The sequence below is a fragment of the Vollenhovia emeryi genome, unplaced genomic scaffold (assembly GCF_000949405.1).
Source record: "Vollenhovia emeryi isolate VEMERY1.0 unplaced genomic scaffold, V.emery_V1.0 DF939167.1, whole genome shotgun sequence".
Lineage (NCBI taxonomy): Eukaryota > Metazoa > Arthropoda > Insecta > Hymenoptera > Formicidae > Vollenhovia > Vollenhovia emeryi.
Window position 1 is genome coordinate 1200489 of NW_011967199.1, and position 27870 is coordinate 1228358.

General features: G+C 33.1%; 2 protein-coding genes across 2 annotated transcripts; both read left to right on the forward strand.

The window, feature by feature from the left end:
• The first annotated feature begins 3490 nt into the window (after positions 1-3490).
• Positions 3491-14541, forward strand: LOC105564305 (protein hunchback-like). Its single transcript, XM_012016590.1, has 6 exons — positions 3491-3512; positions 3747-3840; positions 7333-7536; positions 8395-8618; positions 8980-10430; positions 14498-14541. Exons 3-6 carry the CDS (start codon positions 7411-7413, stop codon positions 14539-14541), a joined length of 1845 nt encoding a protein of 614 aa, XP_011871980.1. The 5' UTR covers positions 3491-3512; positions 3747-3840; positions 7333-7410.
• Positions 14542-15857: 1316 nt separating this feature from the next.
• On the forward strand, positions 15858-27806 carry LOC105564307 (adenylate cyclase type 10-like). The gene is made up of 28 exons (XM_012016591.1): positions 15858-15956; positions 16071-16209; positions 16543-16665; positions 16882-17093; positions 17409-17622; positions 17955-18034; positions 18130-18266; positions 18500-18714; positions 19625-19731; positions 19863-19987; positions 20240-20381; positions 20617-20760; positions 21158-21364; positions 21455-21729; positions 21799-22021; positions 22581-22803; positions 23263-23507; positions 23841-24033; positions 24100-24303; positions 24448-24639; positions 24733-24971; positions 25086-25342; positions 25399-25582; positions 25664-25922; positions 26324-26408; positions 26670-26763; positions 27174-27452; positions 27621-27806. Exons 1-28 carry the CDS (start codon positions 15858-15860, stop codon positions 27774-27776), a joined length of 5052 nt encoding a protein of 1683 aa, XP_011871981.1. The 3' UTR covers positions 27777-27806.
• The last annotated feature ends 64 nt before the right edge of the window (positions 27807-27870 follow it).

Consider the following 27870-nt stretch of genomic DNA (forward strand, 5'->3'; position numbering starts at 1 on the left):
TGGATTAGTATTACTTAAAAATCTTGGATATAGATAGAATAATTAATTGAGATTTTTAGTTACGCGGGGTAAAATTCGTAAAAGATTAGAGTTACGAACAATCCAAATAATTCGATTACTAATTGTGGGCCCCAAAATGGGCTGCTAACTGTCTTCCCCCCCCCCCTGCCCCCCCCCCCAGAGCGAGTAGAGCGAAAAGTCTTATATTATACCATTTTACGATATTCGCAACAGTAATCAAAATATTAAATATTAAAACCAGGCAAGTAAAATCGTGCCGAGGAAAGCTGAGTCCATTCGAGTCACAGCACGATCCAGTGAATTCCACATTAGCTGCCGGTATAGAACCGTGCTGTCCTGAGTCATAACTCAAGTGACTCGGCGCTTTTTTCAGCTTTATATTTGTTAGAGTTTAATATTCAATAGCATATTAAATTAAATTTTGATTATTATTGCGAATATCGCGAAATGTGGTATAGGACTTTTCTGTTCATCTCGATCCGCTCTGCTCACTCACGTGAGAAAGCGCGATTATTACATGGCACCCTGTATAAATATAATCATTTACTTAACGTTTTATGATTATTCTGTCATTATCAATAATGATGATAATTGTATCGTTATTATTACTTTAAGAAATTTTTTATACGTTAAGATTATTCTTACAGTTATGAACCGAAATTATGAGGCACAAAGTAATAATATAAGTAATAAATATATAAAATACTGGAAATGATAAACTGGCAAATTACTTGATTGTTGAATTAAAATGTAAATCTAATAATAAATAAATCTGCGTTAAAGCAATCCCCGTGTAAATACAAGATATATAAATACAATACAATACAAGTAAAATACAAAAGAACAAGTGTACAAGAGAAAGATGCACGTTAAATTTGTAGTGTTAAATTTAACTCGATGATAAGTCGCCATTGCGATTCCTATAACTCGGTATGTTGTTATCGTAACTAACTAGAACTTCAAAGAAACTATAGAAACGAGTAGCAGTTCTGTGTTTTGAACTATATTTTATATTAAAATAATTTAAAATTTTGCCACATAAAAATAGCGACATATTGAGTAAAAGCAGCAGCGACTCATCATTGAGTCAAATTTAATACCACAAATTTCACAGCGCGTGAACATAAATTAGGAAACTTATCTAAATAGCTTTGTGTTTATTAACAAACATTTTTCATTGTACAAATAACACTTAAGGAATGAAATCAAATGGCACATAAAAGTTGTGCGAAATTTTTTAAAATATATTAATTGTGGTAAAGACGTTCTTCCGCGTTTCTCTTTTTATTGTTAAGTTTTTCCTATAATATTAATGCTTGTAAATTAACTTTTGATAAACTGGAATAATGGAATAATAAATATATTGTGATAATACGAATATAATAATTTACGAACTACGTGATTTTCTAGCGTCTATAGGGACCCATAAAGGGTCGTTTTTTATGCGTTTCTAAAAAAAGATCCCGTTGGAAGTAGGTTTTTGGTTTAATAAAAAAGTTGTGGAGGAAAATGTGACGGATACCGTTGCGGCTATTCACCACTTTTTCCAGTTTCACGTAAAAAATTGTAGCATTAAAAAAATCGCACAAGAAAAAGAGTATACAAATAACACGATACAGCGTCCGTCGGGTTATAACGAGAAACGGAAGTGTGATACATGTTCAGATATATACATAATTTAATTTGTAATGCGCTCTAAACTTACGTCAATGCGTTCTACGAGCAAAACATATCCAAGAGAACGAATTTGATGGAGTACAGCTTGTCGTCATTCAACTTTCTCAATTATACTAGAAGAAATATAAAAAATTTATTCGTTGACCTGTTTGTGGAAGTATATAAACTACACATTGATCCAGAAAAAAAATTATTAAACAGTTTCCTCACAAAATGATTCGAATTGATATACATTTTCGAAAAAGAAGATTATGCATATTAAGATTAATTTGTTGAAATTAGAATAGATTTTTACTTACCGCAAGATAGTAATGCACTGAGCCATTTAGCTAAAGGATAATATTCCTTTCAATAACACTCATTTCGTGTATGTCGTCATTCGTCGATTTTTACTCCTTTAGTTCCTTTATTTATGCAGCTCACGTATATCGTATAAATGTAGTACTCCTATTTTAGAAAAAGCTTCTGTTTTAAAATATCACGTTTTAATAGGATTTCCGCCTTCTTTACAGTTTTAGGGAAAGGGTGCGAGTTGTCTACATTAGAGAGAAAACAGATTGCGCTTGCCGGAAAAAGAATCTTCGAATAATAGTGCGGTGCACAAACCGTAGATTTTATGTTTCTCCGAGATTGAATCAATTGAGAGCGAAGTACAAAATTTGTTTGTTAGTACAAAATCTGTCGTCGTTTCGGAACAATCTACATGTGTGTACTTTCGATTATACATTAATTATCTTGTGCACTTTTAAATTTCTTTGCTAAAAATAATCATCATGTCGCAAACATCGAACAATGTATTTTATTGTAATTATTGCGAACTATATCGTTATAATATTTTTTAGTATTGTAGGATGTTCCGTAATTGATGGATATAAGGATGGATATAATTTTAGCAGTAGAGTTTGTTGAAAAACTTGAAATTTTATGAGAATCTTATTTCGAAGGAAAGGACTTTTTGTACATATAGAATCACCGATGCCTTCCGATATGAATTTATGCACAGGTAGAACGCATATACATTTTTCATGTAAATATATGCAAAATGTATAAATGTGTTGATATGTGCGTAAATTTATGTGGAAAGGTATCAGTGATTCCTAGTGTACATACAAACATTTTAGAGCAATATTATAACAATATAATAAAATTTCTCTATGTACAAATTTTATTGAAAATTAATAGTATAACATTTTATAAATAAATAATATATTTTTTAATCTCGCAATTACAGGTTGGTACAGTTTAAAACGTCCCTAATTCATATTTAGTTTATTTAGTAAGTTTTTCTAAAATAGGAGTTCTACAAGTAATACTTTTAAAGTTTTAAAATATTATAATTCGTCAATGTTTAATTTTTTATTTGTTTTATTTATTATTGCACTGCAATTTTTTTGTTGATTAAGTTTGATAGGGAAATAGAGAAATTATATTTCCGTGGTTTAAAATCATAAAAATTATACGGTAAAACGACATTTATGTGGCAGAAGGGTGAAAACTAACGGAACGCGTAAACTGTTACTGACTGTGAACACCGACACACTAACGGTTCACAATAACGGATTCCTTCTCGGAGAGCGGGTAATTTTTTTGTTAAATGCAAGTATGTGGTGGGTAAGGGTAGGGAAATCGGGGGGCTGAACATCGCCTCGTGTGGAAAACTTCCTACTGCCATTGGGCCACTAAATCCTGGGAGAGAGGGTACAACAGAACAACTATTGGGAAGTCGGATTCAGAAGTCAGTAGGTACTTTCGTTTCTTTCGCGCGACATATTTGCTCGAGTTTTCTCGCGTATACCGATACATATCGCGTTAAGGTTAGTGACTCCGCAATTATTTTTATTTCAGTCGTCCAAATTTCCGTAAGCAACAATTTCATTATTTTTTACCCTATTGCGAATCTACGTCCCTATCGCGGTGCCGATCCGCATTGATATCTATTCGGTAGTGAGATTGTCCACATGTCCAAAAAACTTATAATATCGGATATACCAAAGCTATCGTCTTGTAGTTAATCGAACGTAAAATTAATGAAAAACGGAACATTCCAGCGGAAGAGAAATCTTCGGAAAAGGGCGATATATATAATAATATGTATCGCCGCTTTAACACAGTGCCGAGCAATAGGAGTATCGTGGATCAAATGTGAGTAGTCCGAAATATTTAAGTGTCAAATATTTGAAAACGAGTTAAGGAAAAAATCTGAAATATCTGGGGACGACAAAGCTCATTGCTAATAAATTTGACAAGCGCGGAATATATATAAAACAAGGTACAAACGTAACATTATTTCACTTTGATTAAATTTTCTATAGGAATTTATATCTTTTATAGTTTAAGGATTTTGTAAGGAGTGTATTCCGTAAGAAAAAGTTTATTCTATAAGTAGTTTAACCCGGTATCTTCTTAATTCTTTCTTCTTTTCGCTCTTCGTTCCTTCTCTCTCTTTCTCTACAGTACATACCTTATAACGATACAACGTTACAAGGCAATTTTACAGAATGAACCCTTAAAACCGCTGTGTAATATTATATCTCTATAAGTTGAGTATCACTGTAGAGCAAGAGAGGAAGAGCGAAAGGAAGGAAACGCTAAATGCCCATATTCTGAATCCTCTTTTATCAATAAAGGTGTCTGTAAAAGATCTTTTTAGCCAATAAGAATCTTTCAAAATCATTTTAATGGCACTTTTATCGATAAAACAGGATTCAGAATATGGACCAAAGAGCTACACAGGTTATAGAGTGAAAATCTTCTTGCAGATTACAGGACTAAATCCTTGATGAATTAAATTACTTTTAGAAGTTTGAAGAAAAATGATACAGAGTTTGAAACTGCTTCGCAATCAAAATACTAATCAATTCTGTGTTTGTAAATTCCGTAATTAATACTTAAGAGAAAACTCACTTGGAAAGTTTGTCTCCTCGTTCTGTCTTTTGTTTCCTGTTCTTACTTGTTTTACTTTTTTATATTTACACAGAAATGTTATGATAACATGGTAAATTTCTTTATTATAAAGTGATGAATGTTTTGCAAAATGTAAATCTATATAAAGACTGTTATTTTTTTAAAAGAAATATGTCGTTAAATATTGATTTGTATTATTTAAATTAATAACGTTTTTATTTCTTTCTCTTCTTCGCCAGCTAATTTTCGTGATATAAATATTAAAGTATGAATTGTTTAAAAAAGATAAAGATATTCAATCAATCAATCTTTTATTCACTTTAGCTTACAGCCAGAAAGTGGGACTTGGTTTACAATAGAAACTTAACTCATTCACTCATCCAAAGATAAAGATATTTCCTTTCTATTTTTAAATAGATTATTCAATTTTATCGATTTGTCGATTTAATATATTGTCAATTTAATAATTTTTCACTGACAGACATCACATTATATTAATATTTATTTTTTCAGCGATTTTTCATCACCATACTCTCTACTACGTTATCTCTACTCTACTCTGTAGTATCTGTTGAATGAAATTTCAAGTGTACTTCGTTGCTTTGCCGTTTTCTATTTATTATTATGATCTTGACGTACGTCTCGGCTGGAATTTCGAAATACCATCAATGTTTTGACCTTTACAGAATAATACAGAACATGAATTTGTTCGGAATTTCAAAGCAGGAAAACAGTTATCGAGATCATTGAGCATAAGTTGATAAAAGTTCTCGTCACTTGAGTTTATCGATTTTAAATTCCAACACTTGTAAGGAGAGAGCACTCCTTCTTTTCTATACTGCCAGAAAATATATTTTATTAATAAATAGCGGTATTTATCAAATAAACAAAGATTTTTTAACTTCTCATAGAATCGAAACATAGAGTGAAGGATATTCTTTTAAAACACCTAAGTATAGATTTAGGGACGTGTACGGAGTTGTTTTGATATTAAATATTATATTGAGAAAAATATCCGATTAAATATAATCGGATAATCCAGTTACATAATAACAAACGAATATATTCCGTTAAATTGTATATCCGATGAAAAATGTGTCGGTTTTTCAATCAAATTTCGTCGGTAACTGCATTTCATCGGATAAATTTCATCGGATGTAGCCATAATTTAATCGGAAAACGTAATCGGAAAAATTAACCATCGGACACACCATTTAATTAGTTTATCTGATGAAAATTTTTCTCAGTCTATAAAAATAATCGCTTCTTTTAGCATTGAAGCGAAGGTTGCTATATGCTCAATTGTGTTTGTAACAGCTTCACACTTTTCTTAAAAAAAGGTATCTATCTGTTTTAAGCGAATTCTGTACATAGAAAGGAGAATGCTTTCAAAGAAATTTTTATTTATGGCCTCGGCTTTTTATTTATGGTCAATGGTACAGGTTAGGTATATGTGTCGAGCCTACCTCAAGTTCTTAACAGTGGGATGTCTCGAATATTTCTACAATACATTTGCTGCTCCAGTTAACAGAATAATTCGAAATCTCTAAAGAGCGAAACACCTTGGAGAGGAAAGACATAAATCATTTTTTTGCTTCATATAGGAATACGAAATTTTCCAAGAGAAAGCGTATATAATTTATATTAATGGATCTATCTATATAGCAATACATATGTTATAACGATAATGAAACGTTGCTCCAAGGTCTCCTGTTATTTCTCAAAACTTTTAACAACAATTAATGTTGAAGTTATAATTTGCATTTAAACTCACATTTATAAAATTGGACAAATAAATTTGGAATTTTGGAAAATGTATCATTTTTGCGTTTTTTAAATATAATATTAGTATTCTTTGTTGTCATCTTTATGGTTTTAAGATATTTTAAGATTTTTCTGATTTTAGATTTAATTTTTTATAAATTGAATTATTCCTTGTATCATAAATCATGAATTATTTTGTACATAAAGTAATAATTTTCTAAATAAGTATTTTTGAACGAAATCACATTTTATTTCGCTGTTTAAAGCTCTAAAATTAAGCTTTCTTTTGTTTAGTCCGCTCAACACTGCAGATATTTTGATAAATTTGTAACATTAGACTTTTAGAAAATATTTCAGTGAAATATAAAATTTTTTTAATGATGAAGTGATTGACGTGGTATAGTTTGTCTGGGAATTGACACCATATACCTAATTGCTCTTGCGGGCACTGACTTTATTTGTTTATTCTCAAAGAATTTGCAATTGTGATTAGGCTCTTTTTACTGCTTATTTTACTGTCATTATTAAGCTTAGTCATTATTAATCAAACTTGTATTTTCGACTTTCTAATATTTTGCCAAAGTTATGTCGACAGAATTTAGGATCTAAAATTATAAGATTACGAAATAAGCATATAACAGAATTTTCTGTTATAGTGATTATTCATAAAACGTATTTATATACTTTGAATATACCTCCGACCATTTGCTGCGCTTGTCAATAAATTATATGAAACTTTATGAGAGAGAGCGTAATGTCCGAACAGGCTCTAGGTTCAAGAAATTTTATATGTATTTGTTACATATCACGATGTGTGGATAATACGTTTTCAGATTCTTTCTTACTTTATTGATTTTATTAATCATTTTGTTAAAAAATGACTATAAATTAAAACTTAAGATTCTAATCGATATTTATCATACAATGAAATTATTTAATACATCAAAATTTTATTTTTCGTCGCAGATTCGTGCTTCCCATTTAAAAAATATATTTTATTTTACTCTCCGATTGGTATTTTTTCACACTTTCAAGAGCGTCAAAATGGAGAGATGCAAGAACGTATCTCTGGGACGCGCGCCGGATCAACAACAGCATCAACAAACTACCATCGCGGACCAACGTCCCTTCCTATCGCCAACCACGCCCGCTTGGGGTGATAGAAACGTGGTGAGTAATCGCACAACCCCTCTCCGATTGAGCTTCATCTCCCTCTTTCTTTCTCTCTACAATACGAATCGCGTACTCTATTCTCTGGAGCCTTCCCCCTTTATATTCAACAAAATGTCGACGTGGAAATACGATGGAAGTCGTATCGATATTGAGTCATTGTAACTGAAGTGTGAAATGTTTTTTTCGCGCTTGCACCTGTTATGTTGCTTATTCTTTTATTTCACTGAATATACATATATCGTTATGTTGTACAAATAGACATAAGAATGTAAATTTTACGAGTTGATTGGCAAGTAATTCCAGGATATAAAAATCGAATTTTTTTTTAACATTTTAAGAGATTTTCGTAGATATAAATATTTAAATAATGTGTCGCGAATAATATTATTTTTTTAAATAACATCTAATGTATTAACATTTACACCAAAATTATATAATATATATTTTTATTTTATACATAATTATTAAATTATATTAATTTTGATTTACTAAATTGAATTTTATATAATTATTAAATAATATTAATATTGTATGATAAATGTATTGTAATCATAAAAAATAACAGGTTTATCTGAGAAAGAGACAAAGTTGAATTGTTTCCATAAATTCTTTGGGTTACTTATCTTTCAGTCAATAGAATTATTTAATTATGAATTTTTAAAAATTTTTAATATTAAAGTTATTGACGACGGAAAAAGACTACGACTCAATCTTTTTGTACGGCTTTTGTACTCGCATTAGCCTACCCTACCCTTCATCGGTTTTTAACATTATTTAATACACCAAATTTTCCGATCTTAAGACACTTATCCTGTTACACGGAAGACTTTATAAGATTATTTTTATTATCTATAGAGCGAACGATCGACGGAAGAGACTAATAACAATTTTGGTTTCTCGTTCATACCAAGTTTGGATCCAAGCACACCCAATTCGAGATTTCCAACCAATATTCTATCATCCTCGAGTAATAGCATTTTATCTGCACGCGAATTAACCGAGAATACCACGAATTCGTCTAATGATGCCACACAATTACCTAGGATTTGTAAATTATGCAACTACGTTGTGAAAGAGAGGTATAATATTCAATATTAATTTGTTATGTTTATGAACTATATGTAGAGTGCACAGGATGCCAAGGTTAATCAATTGATGAAAGAGCAAATTACAAAGAATAAGTAATATACACCGACTATACGTATCCCTTCCATATTCGGATAATAACATAAAATGTACATAACGTTCGCTATTCCGATGGCTTCGCCATACTCATGCGTGTTTCGTCAAATTTATTTTATGAAATTGAAAAAGTCTGTTGAACTCGTTCTGAAAAAATTAAATATGATGGTCTCCAACGTGCACTGCTACATTCAATATAACGCTTTCCCGAGTACAGCAAAATGAATTATTATTATCATCTAAATTCTATCTTTTTAGAACGGAATATATCGAGCACATAATCAATCATTGCACATTCTCAAAAGAGACATACGTCGGAGATTTCTTAAAGGGATACGTTGATGATGAGGAGTTTGATGATTCCGGTAACGAATCACAGAACAAGGGGAGAAAGAAGTCCAAAGTATCTAGACCAAAACTCTGCAGCAAATGCAAGTTTACGGCATCGACGAAGTTGAGCCTTTGGTTGCATGTGCGTCAGCACTTACTGCAAGACGAATGTTCTGGCTTCGTTTGCGTTATTTGTCCGTTTGCCACCACGCTCAAACATCATATGACATTTCACTGGTTCAGCGCTCATGACGACTTCAAGGCGTTCACTTGTACGAGATGTCAATATGCATGCGTGAGCAAATCAATGCTAACTAGTCATATGAAAACGCACTCCACAGTTTATCAATATAATTGCGGGAGTTGCACGTACCGGACCAAATTCTGCAACGCGATGAAGAAACATCTGAAAGATACTCAGCACGTAGCGGGCCCGGTGCTAAAACCAGACGGTACCCCGGATCCGTTCGCCACCATCGATATTTACAGTAACAAACGTGGGCCCAGACGGAGGCAAGATACGGAGCCGACAGAAACTACCTCTGTAGAGGACGAGCCGTCATTTTCGGGGACAATTCCTCCAGTTTCGGTGGTTCGGACCTCGTCGATATCATCGTCCCCGATTTCGCTTGTAACCTCGGACTCGCCGGAATCGAAGATGCATGATGCCACGTCGATGTCGCCATTCCGGACGACACCAACCAAAATATCGCCAGAGCGACCATCGTCAACTTCGGTCTCATTTAATCACTCCAATTTTCTGACCAGTAACTTTCTGGCTACGTTTAATAGAATGAGAGATGAGAACGAAGTAGATCTAAGCGGTAACGATCCAAGCGCTAACGAGAAGATCCCATCGTCAACTACTATATACGCCAAGTTTTGTGATATGTTGCTTAGTGATATAAAGACACGTTCGGATTTTGATGAGCAGCAATGCGGACAAATGTTACGTATTTTCTGCAATACTCGAAAGTTTTTATCAAAACATTTTAACTCCTCGGCCGACATGATTGATACGAATGGAGATCTTTCTGATAACGAGGCGATGGATACTGACGAACCCTCGATGTTGACGACGATGGATATTAATCAATACTCGACACCCATGACGCTGACCTCGGAACCTCAGTCGAAAGTGGGAGAAAATGTAATTTCAGATGCGCCATTGGATCTTAGTATGTCCGCAATGTCAAGAGTAAAAAACCAACTGCAGTTTCAGGAATCAGTTGCGAGTTCCTCATCTAGACGTAAAAATAAGCGTAAAGTGATAAGGCTAGAATATCCTATAATAAGTGAAAACGCAAACGATGATGAGACACAAACGCAGGACACGAAAAAACCTCGTACGGAACTTTCCCCGTCGCTTCTAGAGGCAGGTCAGTCTGATCTACGCCGCAGAAATAAAACGCTTAACATGACACATAATGCAAATATATGTAATTCATCATTTGTTTGTTCTTATTGTCACATTGTATTTGCGAATAAGCTCATGTACGCGATGCACATGAGTTTTCATAGCGACACAGACCCCCTCACGTGCTCATTATGCAATCAGCGATCCACAAATATACTTGCATTCTTTTTCCACCTTATTCGAACAAAACATTAGTAATAAATGCTAAAAGGGGGGGGGGAGAGGGATGACATTTCACATAGATCGTGCGAGAAAAGGAGAAAACTGTTGTCTCATAATCTAGTCAGATGCGAGTGTGGAGCACTTGTTTATCAATTGGAGACATACAGGAATCAGGAAAATAAGTTCCTATCAAACATTCTGTAAATGTAACTGTCCCGATTTTGGTGTCATTAGCCGACAATTGTGACGCACAGGTATTGAAATCAGAATAGTCACCTCAAATGTAATATATTAACTGCTATTTCTAGGACAACGAATAAAGATTATATTTGTAGAAATTGTATAAAACATTTAGAGAAGTATATAATTCCGATACTGATTTCAACTCTGGCAATGAACAGAAGAAATAAAGAGGCTGGTATCCCTTTTTTTTCTAATAAAACGTAGAAATTTTGTACAAAAGTTATTAATACAGTTTTTCGAAACATTTAAAATTATTGCATTCAAAATTGGTCAAGCAGCTCGTCATTATTATTTCATATACATATATGTATAGGATATAGGACTATCAGCCTTCTCTCAGATCAGGTAATTGTTCCAACTCTCTGTTTTGCAAACTTTCTGAAAATTTCTTTTTACAGCTTACACAATATATGTAATTAGATACGATACCAAAAAAGGTGTAATAACAAAACTAGCGTATTATTAGATAAAATCGAATTTATTTCTCCTAGTTTTACACTTGTCATATTATTTCTTAGTCTTGATCTTTATTCTCTGTCTTTATGCTGTCGGTTTTTCGCTTCATTACCTCTCGTTTATTCTTTCGCAATAATATCGATTGTCAAAACAAGAGTGTAAGTTATTTATAAACGTTTCAACTTCTCTGAACAGAAGAACAGAAGAAATTTTTTCGATTTCTAATGTTACAGTTTTATATTTCTTTCTTTTTATTGTTTCACAATTTGAGATAAGATGTATAACAATATGTATATCTAGTGATGTAGTTTGTGTAAGTAATTACCTTCACTTTTGTTAGACTTATTGATATTATGCGAATTTCCTTTCTCCGCACGTAAATCTTACTTATATGTCAGAAAAATAAATGGTGGTTTACGTACGAAACTATTTCTGTTATGTTTTATGCTTTTTCTCTTATTTCGGCCAGTAATTCTATTATTTTTGCGTTTCGAATTATTCCGACTCGGCATATTATCACAATAATTACATATTGCCGTCGAAAAATTATATACGGTTTCTTTATAAATATTACCGCATAGAGTCATGAAGCTCTAGAGAATTAAGAATATAAATGTAGGACTTAGATTATACTTAAATGCGTATACATGTGGTAAATTTCGAAGGGCTTATTAATTTCGAATAGCTATCGCACAGTATACAAAGCGTGCAGCTTGAATAGCGGTCAAACCTCGCAATCTTTACCATATTTATGCGATTAGTACATATTTAAAAAGCTCGCGACACAAATATACGTCGAGCTCGCGATACAAATGAAACGATAAGAAACGAATGGACAAATATTTTACGTTTGTTAAAAAGTTCAAAAAAAAATTTGTATGAAATTTTGTATATCGGACATATAACTGCTTGAAACGTACCAACGAACCTTTCTGATGGAAAAATTGATCTGTGATACCGAGAGATTAGATTAAATGCTAATAATAGCCATTCTACATGTCGCATATAGTAATGTAACATTAGGTGTAAATTTGATATCCTGTTTTGCGGTCAACGTTGAACGTAAAAATAGGTATACCATGATATGAGACGAACCCGTGTCATGCAACGCACTGATTCTTTTTTTACTTCGCTCGTATAGAATAATTTAATGCAGACAGCCGCATATCATATATATGCTAGCAAATACGTAAAAAAGAATTAGAAATAATATTTTGCTGGAAGATGTTTGCAAAATATTTAAGTTTATACAATGAAGTATAAACTGTTGCTTTCGCATGTCACGAGCTTATCTTTCGGAGCAAACAAACAATAGAACTGGACACTCAAAATATCGCGAAAGTTTATTTTTATATAAACTTTTTTTTCCCTTCAAATTAAATCGCGATACATGCAAAGTGAACTTCTTTTCCATCAAGTGTGTTCCACAAATCAATCTGAATATCCGAACGTTAACGAATATTTTCTGAGCTTTATCATTAAATTTCGCATTGTCCGTTTATTCGCGTAATGTACGCCACTACGAATCTTTTATGAGTTGTTTTCAAGATTAAACGGTTCTTAACACGTTGGTTTATTATATCTATATCTATGACATTAATAATAACCGGTTATACCGCTGGTATAGTATTAATTAATGTCGTATTGATATACAATACAATTAGAAGTGTTTAAGCAGTTATATCTACAGTTATATTATGGTTTCTCTATTTTTACTGATGTCAAAATAGAGAATCGATAATATATAAGTAATTAATATTTAAATATCCAAATCTTCGACATAATAATTGACGCCTAAAGTAATGTATTCGTAAACAAGTAAATTCTGACGCATTTTTACTCCTTTATGCATATACTTATACAGGTATACCGAAGTATTAATGATATCGAAAATAATGCCATTTCGAAATTGAATATTTTCTTCCTTAATGGCCGAAGGATCTGATTCCTAGAAATCGCATGACACGTTTAATGCGACAAATTCAAATTTACATAATAAATCACATAACTTTTGTTATTATTGCTGCGTTGCATTTAAGAATGAGATCAGATAATTTGTATACGATGTAAGCATTTACAATCGTATCCAATTCCGAAAATTCGAAAAATTTTGTTCCGCATGATCAAATATTCGCAAATGTAATCGCACCCTTTATACCATTCATTCGTACGAACGAAGCTATTAAAATTTACAAGATCTGTAAATTTGATGTCAAAATTGTATTATAATCTTCGGTGTATATGTATAAAGGATTATATTATGTTACTATAAAGCATTTAATGTGTGTTTCCATTTTGATTTATTTTTGCTTATAACTGATTTTTTATTTATTTCAACAAATAAAATGTGCATCATATATAGCGAAAATGATTAATCACAAATTATATTTGTGTCATTTAAGATATTTTTTTTATTATGACAGCTATATGTTTCAGTTTTGTTAAACATTTTCAATAAACAGAGGAATCTAACATATATATGTATGTAAGGAATTTTTCCTGGTGAACGTTTTCCTAAAATTTGAGCTAGTATCCTCATGAACATTTTTATGTATTGTTTATAAAAGTTTAACGCTCGCATACTGCACGCGTATTTGTCCCTGATTCGTGTGATATACTTTGGTAACTTTGGTAACTTCAATATTGAATATTATTAATGTCATAAAATAAATCTTAGAATTATTTCAATAATATGATAAAAGACTTAAAACTTATATTGTGCATATATTTTTAACATTCAAATATGTAACAGAAATTTCCGAACTGTCTAGAAACTAAAATGAAGCTCAGAGTCCGGAAACTTTTGTACCATATTATTTCAAGCAAAATGATTATTTCAACTTTTGTCTTGCTATAAAAACGAGAATATTTCTTGTCAATGTATGATGCAAAAATTGTCAATGACATAAAATATGTGTTGTTCTATAAGCTTATTAAAGTATATAATGTATTTTATATACATCAAAGATGCGATAAATTTGCCAACTAAAACTAATTTCATAAAAATGAAAAAATAGCAACAATTTTAATATAATAATTAATAACAAAACTCACGTATTGTATTTCAGTAAATTATCTTAGATGGAATGCTAAAAATGGTTTTGTTTTTAATGAAGACGAATGTTAAGTAACTTTTCGTAATAAATTTCTCGAATGCTTCTTGTTTAGATTCCGAACGCTGCGTGTCTTTTACACCACGTTTTACAATCTAACGCCAACATCGGTCCAGGTTGTGTTTCAAGAAGTTCATCAGTAATGACACGACGGAGCCATTACACTTCGAAGAAGCATCTCTACAACCATATGCCAATCCATATTTGAACAAATAATCCATATTTCATATCGATATACTTGATAAAACCATGTTAATGCCTGAAAATGTAAAAGATGGTATAACTTCAAATGGATACAAGGAAAACGTATATCTAGTTTATTAAAATTTGATATTAGAATTATACAAATTGAATTTCACTAGAAATATAACGTTATTTAAATCTCTTCTGAGTTTGAAGAATAAAATCCTCGTAGACACATACACATTTCTATTCATTTCCATAAATCATATGAATTTAACTTGTCCCTTTTCTGTGCTGCTTTAAATACAGTACAGTCACACAATACACAGGTAGCAAATAACATAAGGAAACACAATAATAAAATGATTCTATTAGCCTGGTTGCACATTACAAAGAAGATTACAGTTATCGACTTTGATAGTTTCGTAAGGATGACTTTGATTTAAAAATGGAGTTGCTGGTTATTACATTAGTCCTTCGAAATGACTTACATGACTAATTGTAAGTCAAAGTACATGTCATTGTATTTTTTAAGTGCGATATGCGAGTGTTTTGTTTTTAAACTTACCTTTATATTGGACGATATAATTCTTTGTAATAATTAGTTATTGTGGGCGAATTATCATAACGAATTGAAAACTTTGGAAGTATGTAAAATCGCGATCTTACCATTTCAGAAGATCGCTGATAACTGACGACTCTATTAGATATGTACTTGTATTATAACAAATAGTGTCGTGTGTTTTTAACAGGCGTCATTGTGGAAGATGTCAGGTGTCAATAGCCAAACATATTTAAAAATATATTTTAATATATTGTAATATTAAATTATTTTTCGAAGAATGTATAAAAGGCAAATAACGAATTATATTATGTTCTTTTTCCATCAATCCCTTGATTTAGATAATTTTTGGCATTCTATAATAATTGTAAATCGTTTATGGATTAAGAGCACGTGAATTTGCTGACGACAATGATTCCACCTAATGAAACTGTGTTATACGTCCGAAAATAACGACGCGCAGCACTGGTGAAAAACGGTATGTGAATTCACATATTAGTTTTAAATTACTAGGCTACCTATATCTTACTCGATTAAATCTGTTAATACTCACAGATAAGTTCAGTAGTATCAGTTTTATAAACGCGTGTTGTTCGTGACAAGTTTCAGTTTTATGAGAAATAAGTACCTTTATTATCATTTTGGAAATACTTTTAGGATTAGTTAAGCGATGGCACATAATCCGATAGATGAAGAAAGTGTTGTCGCAGCTTGGACGCCGGATTTGTTCGGTCCCATTTTTAAGAAACACAGTTTGACAGTAAAACAGGTTAGATCTAAATTATTCACATGATATTTTTTGTCCTTACCTTAATGTAAAACATTTTATTTTTAACATTTTACGCACTGTGTATCTTCGATTCTAATTTAAGTCTTTGTTTAGGTACTGGATTTGCGTGATGAAGACGAGCAGATTCATCGTATGGCAACTTTCGTACCCGACGAAGTGATATACGCAACAGATTTATCAGAAAAGAGCTTACAAAGCTTCCGGGCAGTTGTAATGCATCTAAATATTTCGGGTTGGCATCACAGTTTTGCGTTTGCACCAATTTTACATCCCTTTGCAAAGAAAATAAAAATATTGCATAACAGCAGATTTCTCGATGCTGTTTAAGACATACATTCACAATAAAAACGGAGGAAGTTTAGCCTTGACTAAAACGTTAAATGATTACATCTACGTTGCGGTTCGCGAAATATATTGCAGCGAGGGAGACATACTAAAATTTTCTGGTGAGAGAATATCCAAAGTAGAATGCATCAACAAATAATTATTTTATGTTGAGTCACACAAAACTTGTAACCATTTGAACTGGAAGAGATTGTTTTAAAATAACACGTTAAAAATATAGCCGAGGGATTATTAGCAGCATGGAAAGTACGCGATGGTGAATTTGTGTTCGAAGTCGTGCAAAAAGCGATCGCGCGCGCGACATGTATACAAGATTCTATAGCAATCTTGAAAGATGCCAGCGGTATTTATAAAACTATTTGCTATACGCAATGACACGATTCGAAATATTCAGTTCAATATAAACTGTTCAATACAAAACTTTAACGTAAGCAATTAAAATAAAATCTCTCGTACTGTTACATTCAAGATAAAAAAGCGAACGCACGTGTTTCGTTTCGTGTACCAGATGTACTTGTATACGCGGTTCTTCGTGATAATCGCGATTTTTAATTAACAGTGAACGTGGCTATCTCAGTCGGGGATATAACGTTCTCGGTGATCGGTAGCGACGAAGCTCGGCATTTCGTGATCTACGGTTTGCCGATTGAAGAGCTAAAAAGTGCGAAAAAGGTCTCTCTGCCGAATGACTTGGTACTATCGCTGAGCGCATGGCAGCATTGCACGCCGAGTGAATACGAATACGTCATCAAAGATCAGTGTAATGTGAAGGTACGGTGACACTTCAGTTCGAAAGTATGTAGTAACGGTGACAGTCTCTGTGACATTCTAAACTACAGGCTAAAAACAAATGCTCTCTTGTCTTTTTCTGCTCGATGTGAAAGTTAACGCCCACCAGCTAATTTAAAGCCAATTAAAATTAGCTCTTTGCATACATTTTCTTTATTACTGGTCTTAAAATGTACCTTTTGTACTTCAGTTTTAGTTACGTCTCTTAGCGGCGGCTTACGCTCCAAAATAGCCTGTCCTTAAAGAATCAACGCGAATCTTTTAATTTATAGAAACGCTTTCTTTTAATTTATTCAGATAATAAGAATGTTCAAGCAGTGCGATACAAAATCACATGTGGCACCGACATTGAGCGATCACGTCGATGCCAACTATGAAATTTCCGCCGACGAGCAATTTATAACAGATACCATCAGACCATCGTCACCTTACAGGACACACTTGATATCTATTAATGGAGAATCGTATTCCGAAAAAGAAGCTGCTAATAAAAAAGAGAAAGCTCTGACAGGTGAAATAAATTATATTTGTTCACTGTGCGAACTCTTCTGTATCCCTTCTGTATCTTTTCGCTTGTTTTCTTCTATTCTATCTCGCTTGCATTGCTCGTTTTTTTATTATCAGAGAGATTAATTGCGAGAGGTTAATTAGTTTTATCTGTTAGAGTCAAAACGATATCAGTTTACTATTTTCGTACAACTATTAGAAATTAGTATATATATCTTTAATTATTTATTGTCAATCACTTCGTTTTATTTTCAAAAATATCTTGCATAAATCCTAAATTTAATACTGTTGTGGAGTGGATAAAAGGACATTATTTTTTATAAACGTGTCCACCAGCGATCTCTGCGATAGCAGCTGTAAACCCAAATTTCGTTACACAGTTAAGAAGCTACTTGGTAAAGCCCGTAATCCAACAGGTACTGTTTATCGCAAATTACTCCGGCTGTGACAAAATACAACTTGTGAATACCTTTTTCAGAATTATTCATTAAATATGTTTCGCTTCTCGCAGATTGAAAAGGGTGAATTATTAAGATACTTAGCGGAGGTCAGACGAATTACAGTACTATCCATCAATATCATTCCAGATAAATGTTCAGACAACGAATTAATACTTTTGGTCGACAAATGTTTTCTGCTTTTGCATAGGTGTCGTCAATTTTGTCTACAATTAATACATGTTATTAATATAGAGATTTGAGAAGATTATTTTACAAATAATCCTAATAAAATTGTAGAAATTGTTTTAGGTATTAGTTCTCTTATTCTCAAAAATTATGTTCAATTATATTTCTACAATTAATATGCCGCTGTTTTTTTGATAGTCACATTGTTACATTTATCGGGAACAATAAAAAATAAGTTACTTTTTATTTATTTAGCATAGTTACGCAATACGAAGGTTGTATTAACACAGTGAATTTATACGAGAAGAATATTGTTTTCTGTATTGCATTTGGCATACGCGGATACAGCAGTGAAAACCAGTTTAAAGTCGACGAAACGTGTAAAAATGGAATCACTTGTGCCATACATATATTACAGACCCTAAAAAGTGTCGCCGGGATTCAAAGCGCTTTTGTTGGCGTTTCAACAGGTAAAGGATAGATACATCCTTCTTTTTTTAGTGAAGATATCGTCTATCTTCAATTTCTTAAAAAAGTCTTCCCGGAACGAATTAGGTCTAGTAAGAATACTTCCCATTGTGGTTTCAACATGGTACGTCAGATTACACAGCCCCATTTAAAAAAGTTGTCCGAGCCAAAGACCAGACAAGTGTATTCTTGTGTGTATTTTGGTCAGCTGAATCTGAACCCGTGGACAGAATTGAATAATTGCTAGATATATCGTCCCTAACTTAAAAAAAACTCATACTTTCACGAAATGGGCACTTTTGCTAGACGTACCCACTCCTCGGTCTGCGGAACTAAAGTAATATGAACGTGCTTTTTTTAGTATTTTGACACGCTGAATACAAATCCGAGGTGAGAGTTGCTCCATCAGGTCTCGAATTCTCTCCAAACTAAGAAAATGCATTCAAGTTCCCCAAACAACTGCTTCTCGAGCTGTTTTTGGGGGAATTTGGGAATTGGGGATTAATTGATTTATGAAGTTCGACTATAAAATTCTTGATTAATCAAAAGTCTGCTAAATAAACGATTGAATTTTTTTACTTTAAGTAGGGTATAAGTTTTTTTTCACCTCGCAAAATAGTCTATTAGAGCTGCAAAAACAATTCAATTACTACGAGTACCTCTGCTTGTGATACCGGACTCTCTTACTCTCAAAGGATCTGTGCGATGGTTTTCTCTTGCGTTTCTTTCCCCTCGGTGATACTTCCCTTTTTTGCAATATTTTATAACAAGAATACACTGGCCTTTGGTCCAGACAACTAGTTTTTTGTGGGGCTGTTTTATACATATACAGTATATACCTCGGTCGCTACAAAGTTTCAATATTGTGATATTAGTATAGCTGCTAGATTTGTAACTCCAATTTGATTTTAGGAATGGCTTATTGCGGTGTGATTGGACATATTGCTAGAAGATATTACGCAATTATTGGACCACCTGTCGATAAAGCTATAAAAATAATGGATATTTCCTGTGATAAGGTCATTAGTAGTCTGGCTAAAACACCTTATATCAGAAGCTTTGTTTAAAGATTAATTTAAAAATAACCATATGTAAATATATAAATGCATCTTTTCTCGCTTGAATTATATATTTGCGATATTTGTTGCAGGTTTCCTGTGACTATGATACCGTGTTACACAGTCATTTCAAAAAGGAACGATTTCGCTCTCGAGGCGTGAGAACATTGCAACGATTAGAGAAATATCATATCTATGAATATCTCGGCGAAACACCGTAAAAGTTTTAATTTGTTTTTCTCACTTAAATACGAGTAATAATGGAGTAAACAAAAATGAAATTTTATATTCGTCTTTAAATACCATGCGATTCGTATGCAATTTACATTCTCTCCATTTGTCGAAAATTTCACGAAAAATATTTCACAGTTTAATGATAAAATACCATATTGTATATTAAAATAATTTTTTGTCCTTTTATATATATGTGTATATTACATATATGTACATATACACAATATTCAAATAGGAAAAGAAAAAATTTAGACACAACTTCGTCTCTGGACTATTGTTATCCTATTTTGGGTAGACTGCACGAATTGGAATATTTCGACGATATTCTGGACGAGATTGGTGTGCCAGATCGGAAATATTCAGGATTGTTAATCGAGGTTTGACTTAAAGTTGCTGAAAATAAAGTGAGCGTTTACAAAACAAACCTGCCACAGCCTATAATGTAGTGTTACAATTGTAATAATTAATCTTTATATTTATATAATATTTATAATTTTATAATGACATACTGAAATATAAGTCATGCAAAATTATTATACTATTTTAGCTACTATAAAAATAAAAAGTTAAATTGATTTAACGTTTATTTTATAAGATCAATTATTTGCTTAGGGAATTGAGAGGTCCGGAAAATCTAGAGTTTTAGATGCCTTTGTCACGAGTGTTTGCAATAGACAAATAAGACCAATCAAACTTTCTCTTCATGCAACATATGCAGAAAAGGCTTATTCAGTTATATATCACATTATTCTGCAGGTACAAAACATGTGATTTGTTTTACTGTACAATTTTTTCTTTAGAACTTTTATACAGATTTCATAAAATAATTAAACTAAGAAAAGAATTTTGTCCAATAAACTTTTGAATTCTTAATCCATGTGTAAGAATAGAAAATTAATTTCAACATTTTTCAAAGTTTTCCTATTGTTTATTAATTCCTTTTTACAAATAATGCAATGCTGAAATACAACGAATAAAAAGAATGGAAGAGATGTAAATTTTTTAATTATGTAAAAACTATTCCTCGACTTTTAAAAGTGAAAGGTTATTATTACAAAAAATGAATACCCCTATCTGTGTCCTTTATTGACAATGAGCCCAGTTTTTTTGTAAAAGAGATAAATAATTCCGGATTATTCCACATTTCTTATAGATACTTGAAGCCGAAGATTGTGAGACGGTCGAGGAGCGTGAAAAGGAGTTACTTAATAAATTAGGCAATGTTCTCGCTTTGGAAGATTTCTGTTACCTGAATGTTTTGATGCGAGTGCGTTTTCCCCTTTCTGACGCCTATTGGTCAGACGCCGATTGGCGGCGTCACATAAAGACTATCGATATCTTCGAAACGATATTAAAGCAGGCAATGCCATTATTTTAGCTTGTAAACAATTTACAGCACTCTTTTAAAATCGCTTTCATGTAAATTTATATCATCATTTGTCACTCACAGTTGAAGACTAAAATCTGCATTTTGCTTGACGATATTCAATACATGGACCATAAATCCTGGCAGTTTTTGTCGTTGGCTCTGGATAACTGTAACACCGTCGTAGCGATGACAATGCCGAAGTCAAATTCTTGGGATGATTTGTCCCACGTGGTAACGGGGATTTATAAAGATAAAAGGCTAAGGAAACATATATTGCTCGGCCTGAGCGTAGGCCTGCTCCCGATATTTGCATGTCAATTTCTGAACGTTCTTGCGATACCCAAAAAATTGAGCAGGTACATGCCGTTTTTACGCGGTTAGCGCAGGGCCATAAATTTACTCAACGACGACAGGGTTTCTATTAGGACCTTACAAAAACGCAAAGATGGCCACATCGGATGGTGCGAGGTGTTTCTGATATCGATTCTTCAGAGTAACGGGTTGGACTTCATCAAAATATCGCCCAACGAAGCGGCGCAACGCGATCTCGTTTTTCCGACCGGCACACTAGTGACAAAGCTCCCGGTCGATTTGACACCGGATGAATTACCGCCGCCTTTATCCTGGTCGCAAATGAGTCTTTTGGACGTTTGTGTCACGAACCAAGCTTACCTTGAGATTACTGGGAAAGATCGCGACATGACAGGCAAATCAAATGTTTCATTAATATTTTTTTGTTACTTCTCGAAATATTTTCGGCATTAGATATAAATCTTTCTTTCTTCACATAATCTTTCACGATAGAGTAAAATAACCACGGTGACGACTCTAATGTCAAGCAATGCAATATAATGTTAGGTTCGTGACAACCCTAGTAGCACAATATATTGGCGCGATATTGAGAAATAATGTAAATCTAGTATTTTCAATATTGGCCTCATATTGTAAGATGGACGCCTTCTCTTATTTAGCAATATTGATTTAATATTATATGAATATTAGACCAATATTCTTATTACATTGTTAAATATTGACCAATGCACTTCTAATATAAATCTAATATAATTACTCAATATTTACATTTATTCCATGGCCAATATTGGTTTTACGTTGGACAATATCGGCCAATGTATTTCTAATATAATCAACATTGGACCAATGTTTAGCCAATGCACTGTGCTACTAGGGAATATTTTTAAATACACAGGAGAGCTTTGCAATCGTAAGAGATTATGTTGATTGTATCAAATTCGACATTATTTTTATCGCTGGATACTGTCTCAGTTTAGAATTGATGAGCGAGATTTACGATAGAATGAATCCTTACGAGCAAGATTTCATTAAGTGCGCCGCCACTCTGGGAAGAGTATTTAAACGGAGCATGATAGAAAACGCAATGAAAAATCCGGTCCCACTGCACACCACTAACAGTGAGCACAATTAATTGCAGTCCTCGAGTATCTTATTACAAACCAAATTGCACGCTGGCTTAAATGAACCTCACGTAACTCTACAGCCATTTCCGAGATGATCCGAATGCGGATATTAGAGTGCGCTTCGCTCCAGCGGCGAGATTTTCACACCGAGGATCTTATCTTCTGTATAGATAAGAAGCGGCAAACGTTCTCCGATATGCAGCACTCGTTATCTTGCAACTGCCATCATTCTCGTTAGTTCGGTTTCGAAAATATTTGAAATATTTCACAAGATATATTTAATATTAATAATTATAATTATAATTAATAATATTAATAGTAGTTAAAGGAATAATGATGCGTTTCACAAAGTTTTCAATGGGAAAAAATCGAATTAGCAAGAAATTAGAAACGAATAAAACTGCCCCATAAACTCATTTTGCATCGGCTTTGTGATTTATTTACGGATCAAATAATCCTGTGAACTTTTAGGAGCTGTTATTAGGAGCCATCATCTCTTGGCTCTTTATGCTCATTGTAAAATGCTAGAGTTCAGGGTTGATTCGTTTTGTAACATGATGTACAATATACAAACGAATGAAGAAAAACAGGAGCATCATACAAGAGCGGCTAAAATATACGACGCTCGAAAGTGCAGTTCCTGTGGTAGCGGCCGTTTTCTAAGAATTCTAAGCGACGATGTGCTAACAAAATTGGAGGTCATTAGAATTATAGACAATAATTAATTCCGAAAAATATATCTTTCCAAGATATAAATAAATTAAAAATTAAAGAATTTAGTAATTTCTTAAAAATAAATTCTTAATCTCTACATTTCAACGTAGCTTGTCCACAATATGGACAATGTAATTGTGGACAATAATATAATAAACTCAATCACTTTTAGGTCGGTTTGTTCAAAGTCTTCAAGACTAAAAAATTCATGATTTTGCAAATTTCATAGATTTCATTAACATTTTAAAATTTATGCACGTTTCTAAAGTGCATTTTTACAATTTTGTTGGAGAAACTAATTTGTTAAATACTTTTAGAAGGTAGACATGCAACAGACATCAGATTCGCCCAGACTTTCGTTGATCCGTCGTCGAACGATAATTGTCGAAGGAAAATGGGCAACTACTAAACCGAAACTTTTGACAAGAACAACTACCAATACGATAAAACAAGATTCTGTTGTTTGTAGAGTGTCTATTATGCCGACAAGTATTGGCGAAGAAGATGAAGGTAAAATCAATAAACGTATTACTTCTCATTTGTTGAATGTAAATGCCGCACATGTTTTCATAATAGTTTCGAGAAACGAAAAAAATGGAAGAATGAACGAATTGCCAAGATTTCGAAAGCGATCTGCGAGTATTTCTCTAGAAATGACGAAAGATCCTTCTCATCCAAGTTGCTTGGAGAAGTTCAGCCAAATCGATTACCGTAACTGTCAGTGTGACAATATCATCAGCCATCTTTTCTGGAGATTGCATCAGCACATGGAGAAAAGTGGTAGGCTAATATATTTTATAAAATTATCTTACAAAAATATTTGTACTATTTTTTAGCACAATCCCAATGATATGCGTAAAACCTTACAAAATCGGAGTGCAGTTATCAGCTTGATTTATAAAAAAAATTGTACCCTTACTTTAGGGGAGACTAAAAAAGTACTCAAGTTCTTTATCGAGTATAGTGCCGGAATGATCCAGATTGCTCAACCCCTTTATGCGATTAAACTTCTTTCGATCGCCGCTGAAAGAAGCAGAGCCGCCGAAGTGGACGAATGGATTGGCGAGAACGCAGAAGATAATATCACGGATAAAGGAATCATTCTAGCTTTAATGGGTCTGCGAAAATTCACGAGATATTCCGCGGAAAAACTTTTTTTAAAGGGGATGTATCGCCATTTTCACACATTATAATGTTAATCGTATTCAGGTGATGCTCACATCGCACTGGGAAATTACGATCAAGCTAAAAAGTATTACCTCTCGGCGGTGAATCTACGAAATACCCCACCCAGACTGGAGAGAGGCATCTTTTACAACGCGATAACAAAAATATTTTGTAAATTGGAAGAATCTCCTCGCTATACAGATGACGAGCAATCAAGGCGACTTATTATTAAAAACTTCGAATTGGCGTCATATTTGCGACGTCTTTGCGCCGTGTTTATGGTATGTAGCGATTTATTAAACTGCTGCAGAGGGTGTGTCGTTTAAACACGTTAGGTAAATTTAAAAATAGAGGATAACTATGGCGAATGTAATAACTCGCGTAACTTTTTACAGATAAACAATAAATTGAAAACAGCAGAGTCGTTTGCCTTGAGAAGTTTCGAGCTCGCGTTTCTAACTGTTAACAGTTTTCTGGAGAAAGGCGAAATATATCTCACGACAGTACGAGTTTTGTATTGCACAAGAAACATTAAGCTAATACAATCTGTCGAGAGGCCAATGCTGACCACGATAAGGAGCAAAGCTAGCTGGAACGATGCCGAGGAAATAGCGATGGTGGCAAATGTTTTTCTAATGATGTATCAAATTAGGTATAACTTGTTTTGAATTTCACGCAAGAATTAATTTATGTGTCTTGAACTCATTTATTCGCATTATATATGAAAATCAGAGTATTAAGAGGTGAATTGGAAGAAGCCGTAGACATGGGCATAAAAGTCTTGAAAATATCTGAGATATTGCATCTTAATAAATTGATGCTGATCACTCTGCCCTCGTTAATTCAGATAATGGTACTATTTAAAATTAATTCGCTTGCAAATTTCTTGCATTATCAATGAACATTTTCTAAACGACGCAAAGATCCAAAATTACAAATTTGTCTTTCGCATGCTTAAATATTTTTTGTATAGACATCTTTTGGATTTTTCGTTATTTGGGACGAATCGTCATTTTATTTTCGCTCGCATACTTTTATGTCCGATCAGCTATGGACCAGACGTGTTAATGAAGCCGTCGACTTGATGCGGCAACTGTACTTTTTGGCAGACGAAGACATAGATTTGTCAGCCAAGACATGGTATTATGCTCTTTCCTTAGATCTTATGCTGGATGCGGGAATAATATTGGAATCGTACAAAACATCTTATAACTATTATGAGAAATTTATTGGTAAGAACTATAGCGCAGTTTATATATGTAGATGTAGAATTAAAAAATCCTTATTTATAATTTCTTATAGAGGACATCCCGCCATCATCGTACAATGTTTTAATATTGTATTCTGGAAATTAATTACACGAAAATCCTGATGTGAAAACGATAGTTTTCGAATTATGAATGATTAAAATTAGCCAATAATAGTTGTGTTGAGTTCGCACGTTTAGGCCATATTTGCGCTCGCACACGTATCTCGATCTTTCATACAACATTCTTGCAACGATATTCACATTATCAAGATTTCCGATTGTAATTAATACACTGTTAAACTATTGCATTGTGATAGTGGAATAACTTAGGTATAAGCTATCCTCAAAACGGTGCAGTTATCTTACTTTAAAAGAACTGTGCAGCTTACAGATCGAAATTTTGCGTGTGGCGCGACCCACAAAGTCTGTGTCGCTTACTGACAAATCTATGGATGTACCAACTTAGAATGTAAGTATTTATTTGGCCTTGCTCGCAATTTTTTGCAATAAATCACGAGTTGGCTGTAAAACTTTCCCCTAGCTCAAGGTAACGCGCTACTTTAAAATTGCTACTGTACGCTTCTCAAAAATTCATTAATCATTTCCAAGCTATCCATCTCTTCTTTTAACCTAGTGATTTGTGTATGTCTGAATAGTTATTGTCCAATAAGTTATGACCAATAAGTATGACACAAATGTTAATAATAAAAAAATGTGAAATTTGCGACAGGGGACATACTACTAATGCGTTTGTGTACAACGCGGAAAAATACGTGAAGGACATCACGTGGCATGATTTTTCTCAAATTCTTACTTGCAGTAAGGTATGCTAAAATTTTCGAAAGTCTATCTTACTCCTTATTATACACGAATTAAAATCATATTTTTTAAACCATTTTAATAATTTTGTAAAATTTATTTCACAATTTTACATAAAGAATCTATATGCCTAATTATGTCTCTTGCTCTCATTATTAATTATCGAATATAATATAATAATATTATTATAACTTTATTGAATGCAATGTCCGAAAAAAAGAAGAGCGAGTAGATAAAGCGATTACAAACAAAATATGAGATTGCAGCTAAAATGTTACAAGAGTAAAAATAAATTATATTATATTTATATATTATGACATAATAAATATAAAGTAATGTGTTCTTCCTGTCTAATAAGCAATATAAAAGAAACACGATTTCGTTTCAATGCAGCGCTTTAGTGCATCTTTTGTAGGGATTCGAGTGTTATCTGTTATTACTGCTGCACTGCGTCAATACGCGCTCTGACGCGCTATTGAATTGGATTCAAGATATTTCCAACATTATGAAATGTCTCAAGAACATATCCAAGTATGCGAGAGTCATAAAACCACGCTTGTATCTGCTGATGGCATACTTGAATGTTCTTCGGGGCCGCAAATCGAGCACTCGAATCTATTTGTACAAGGCACAGAAATTCGCGACCTTACAAGAAAACCAATTGATGATGGCATGGATCATACAAAATAGAAGGGTAATAAATTTGATGAAGGATAGTTAACTTTTACTAGTTGATACGTAAAATAAAATTAACGAAAGCTTTAATTCTCAATTAATTAACCTTTAATGGCAGTATTGGCGAACAACAATACTTGGCAGTTAAATGCATGTTCTAAATGGCCCAATAAATGTTTTCTTGTAGACGTGGAGGGTGAAGGTTTATAACAATATGGCGCGATACTGGCTGGAGCACGTTGGGTCGGCAGATATCGTTGCTTGGCAGTATATTCGTAACTTTAACATCGATACCTGGTCCACCATCCTTTATCCCTTACCGACGCCTGATGCGCATTTATAATAAAGGATATAAAAGCGCAATTTCTCTTATGTAGTATATTATTATTGCATTACGTTAATCTATCGCAATCCACGATTATATCTGCACGGATGCT

Excerpts from the sequence above, each read along its gene's own strand:
- LOC105564305 (XM_012016590.1), top strand. The coding sequence starts at position 7,411 with ATGGAGAGATGCAAGAACGTATCTCTGGGACGCGCGCCGGATCAACAA. Across the intron at positions 7,537-8,394 it reads CTTGGGGTGATAGAAACGTG|AGCGAACGATCGACGGAAGA; the intron begins GTGAGTAATCGC and ends TATTATCTATAG. Across the intron at positions 8,619-8,979 it reads AACTACGTTGTGAAAGAGAG|AACGGAATATATCGAGCACA; the intron begins GTATAATATTCA and ends CTATCTTTTTAG.
- LOC105564307 (XM_012016591.1), top strand. The coding sequence starts at position 15,858 with ATGGCACATAATCCGATAGATGAAGAAAGTGTTGTCGCAGCTTGGACG. Across the intron at positions 22,804-23,262 it reads CCCACTGCACACCACTAACA|AATCCTGTGAACTTTTAGGA; the intron begins GTGAGCACAATT and ends TACGGATCAAAT. Across the intron at positions 25,923-26,323 it reads CTATTATGAGAAATTTATTG|CTTACAGATCGAAATTTTGC; the intron begins GTAAGAACTATA and ends AGAACTGTGCAG.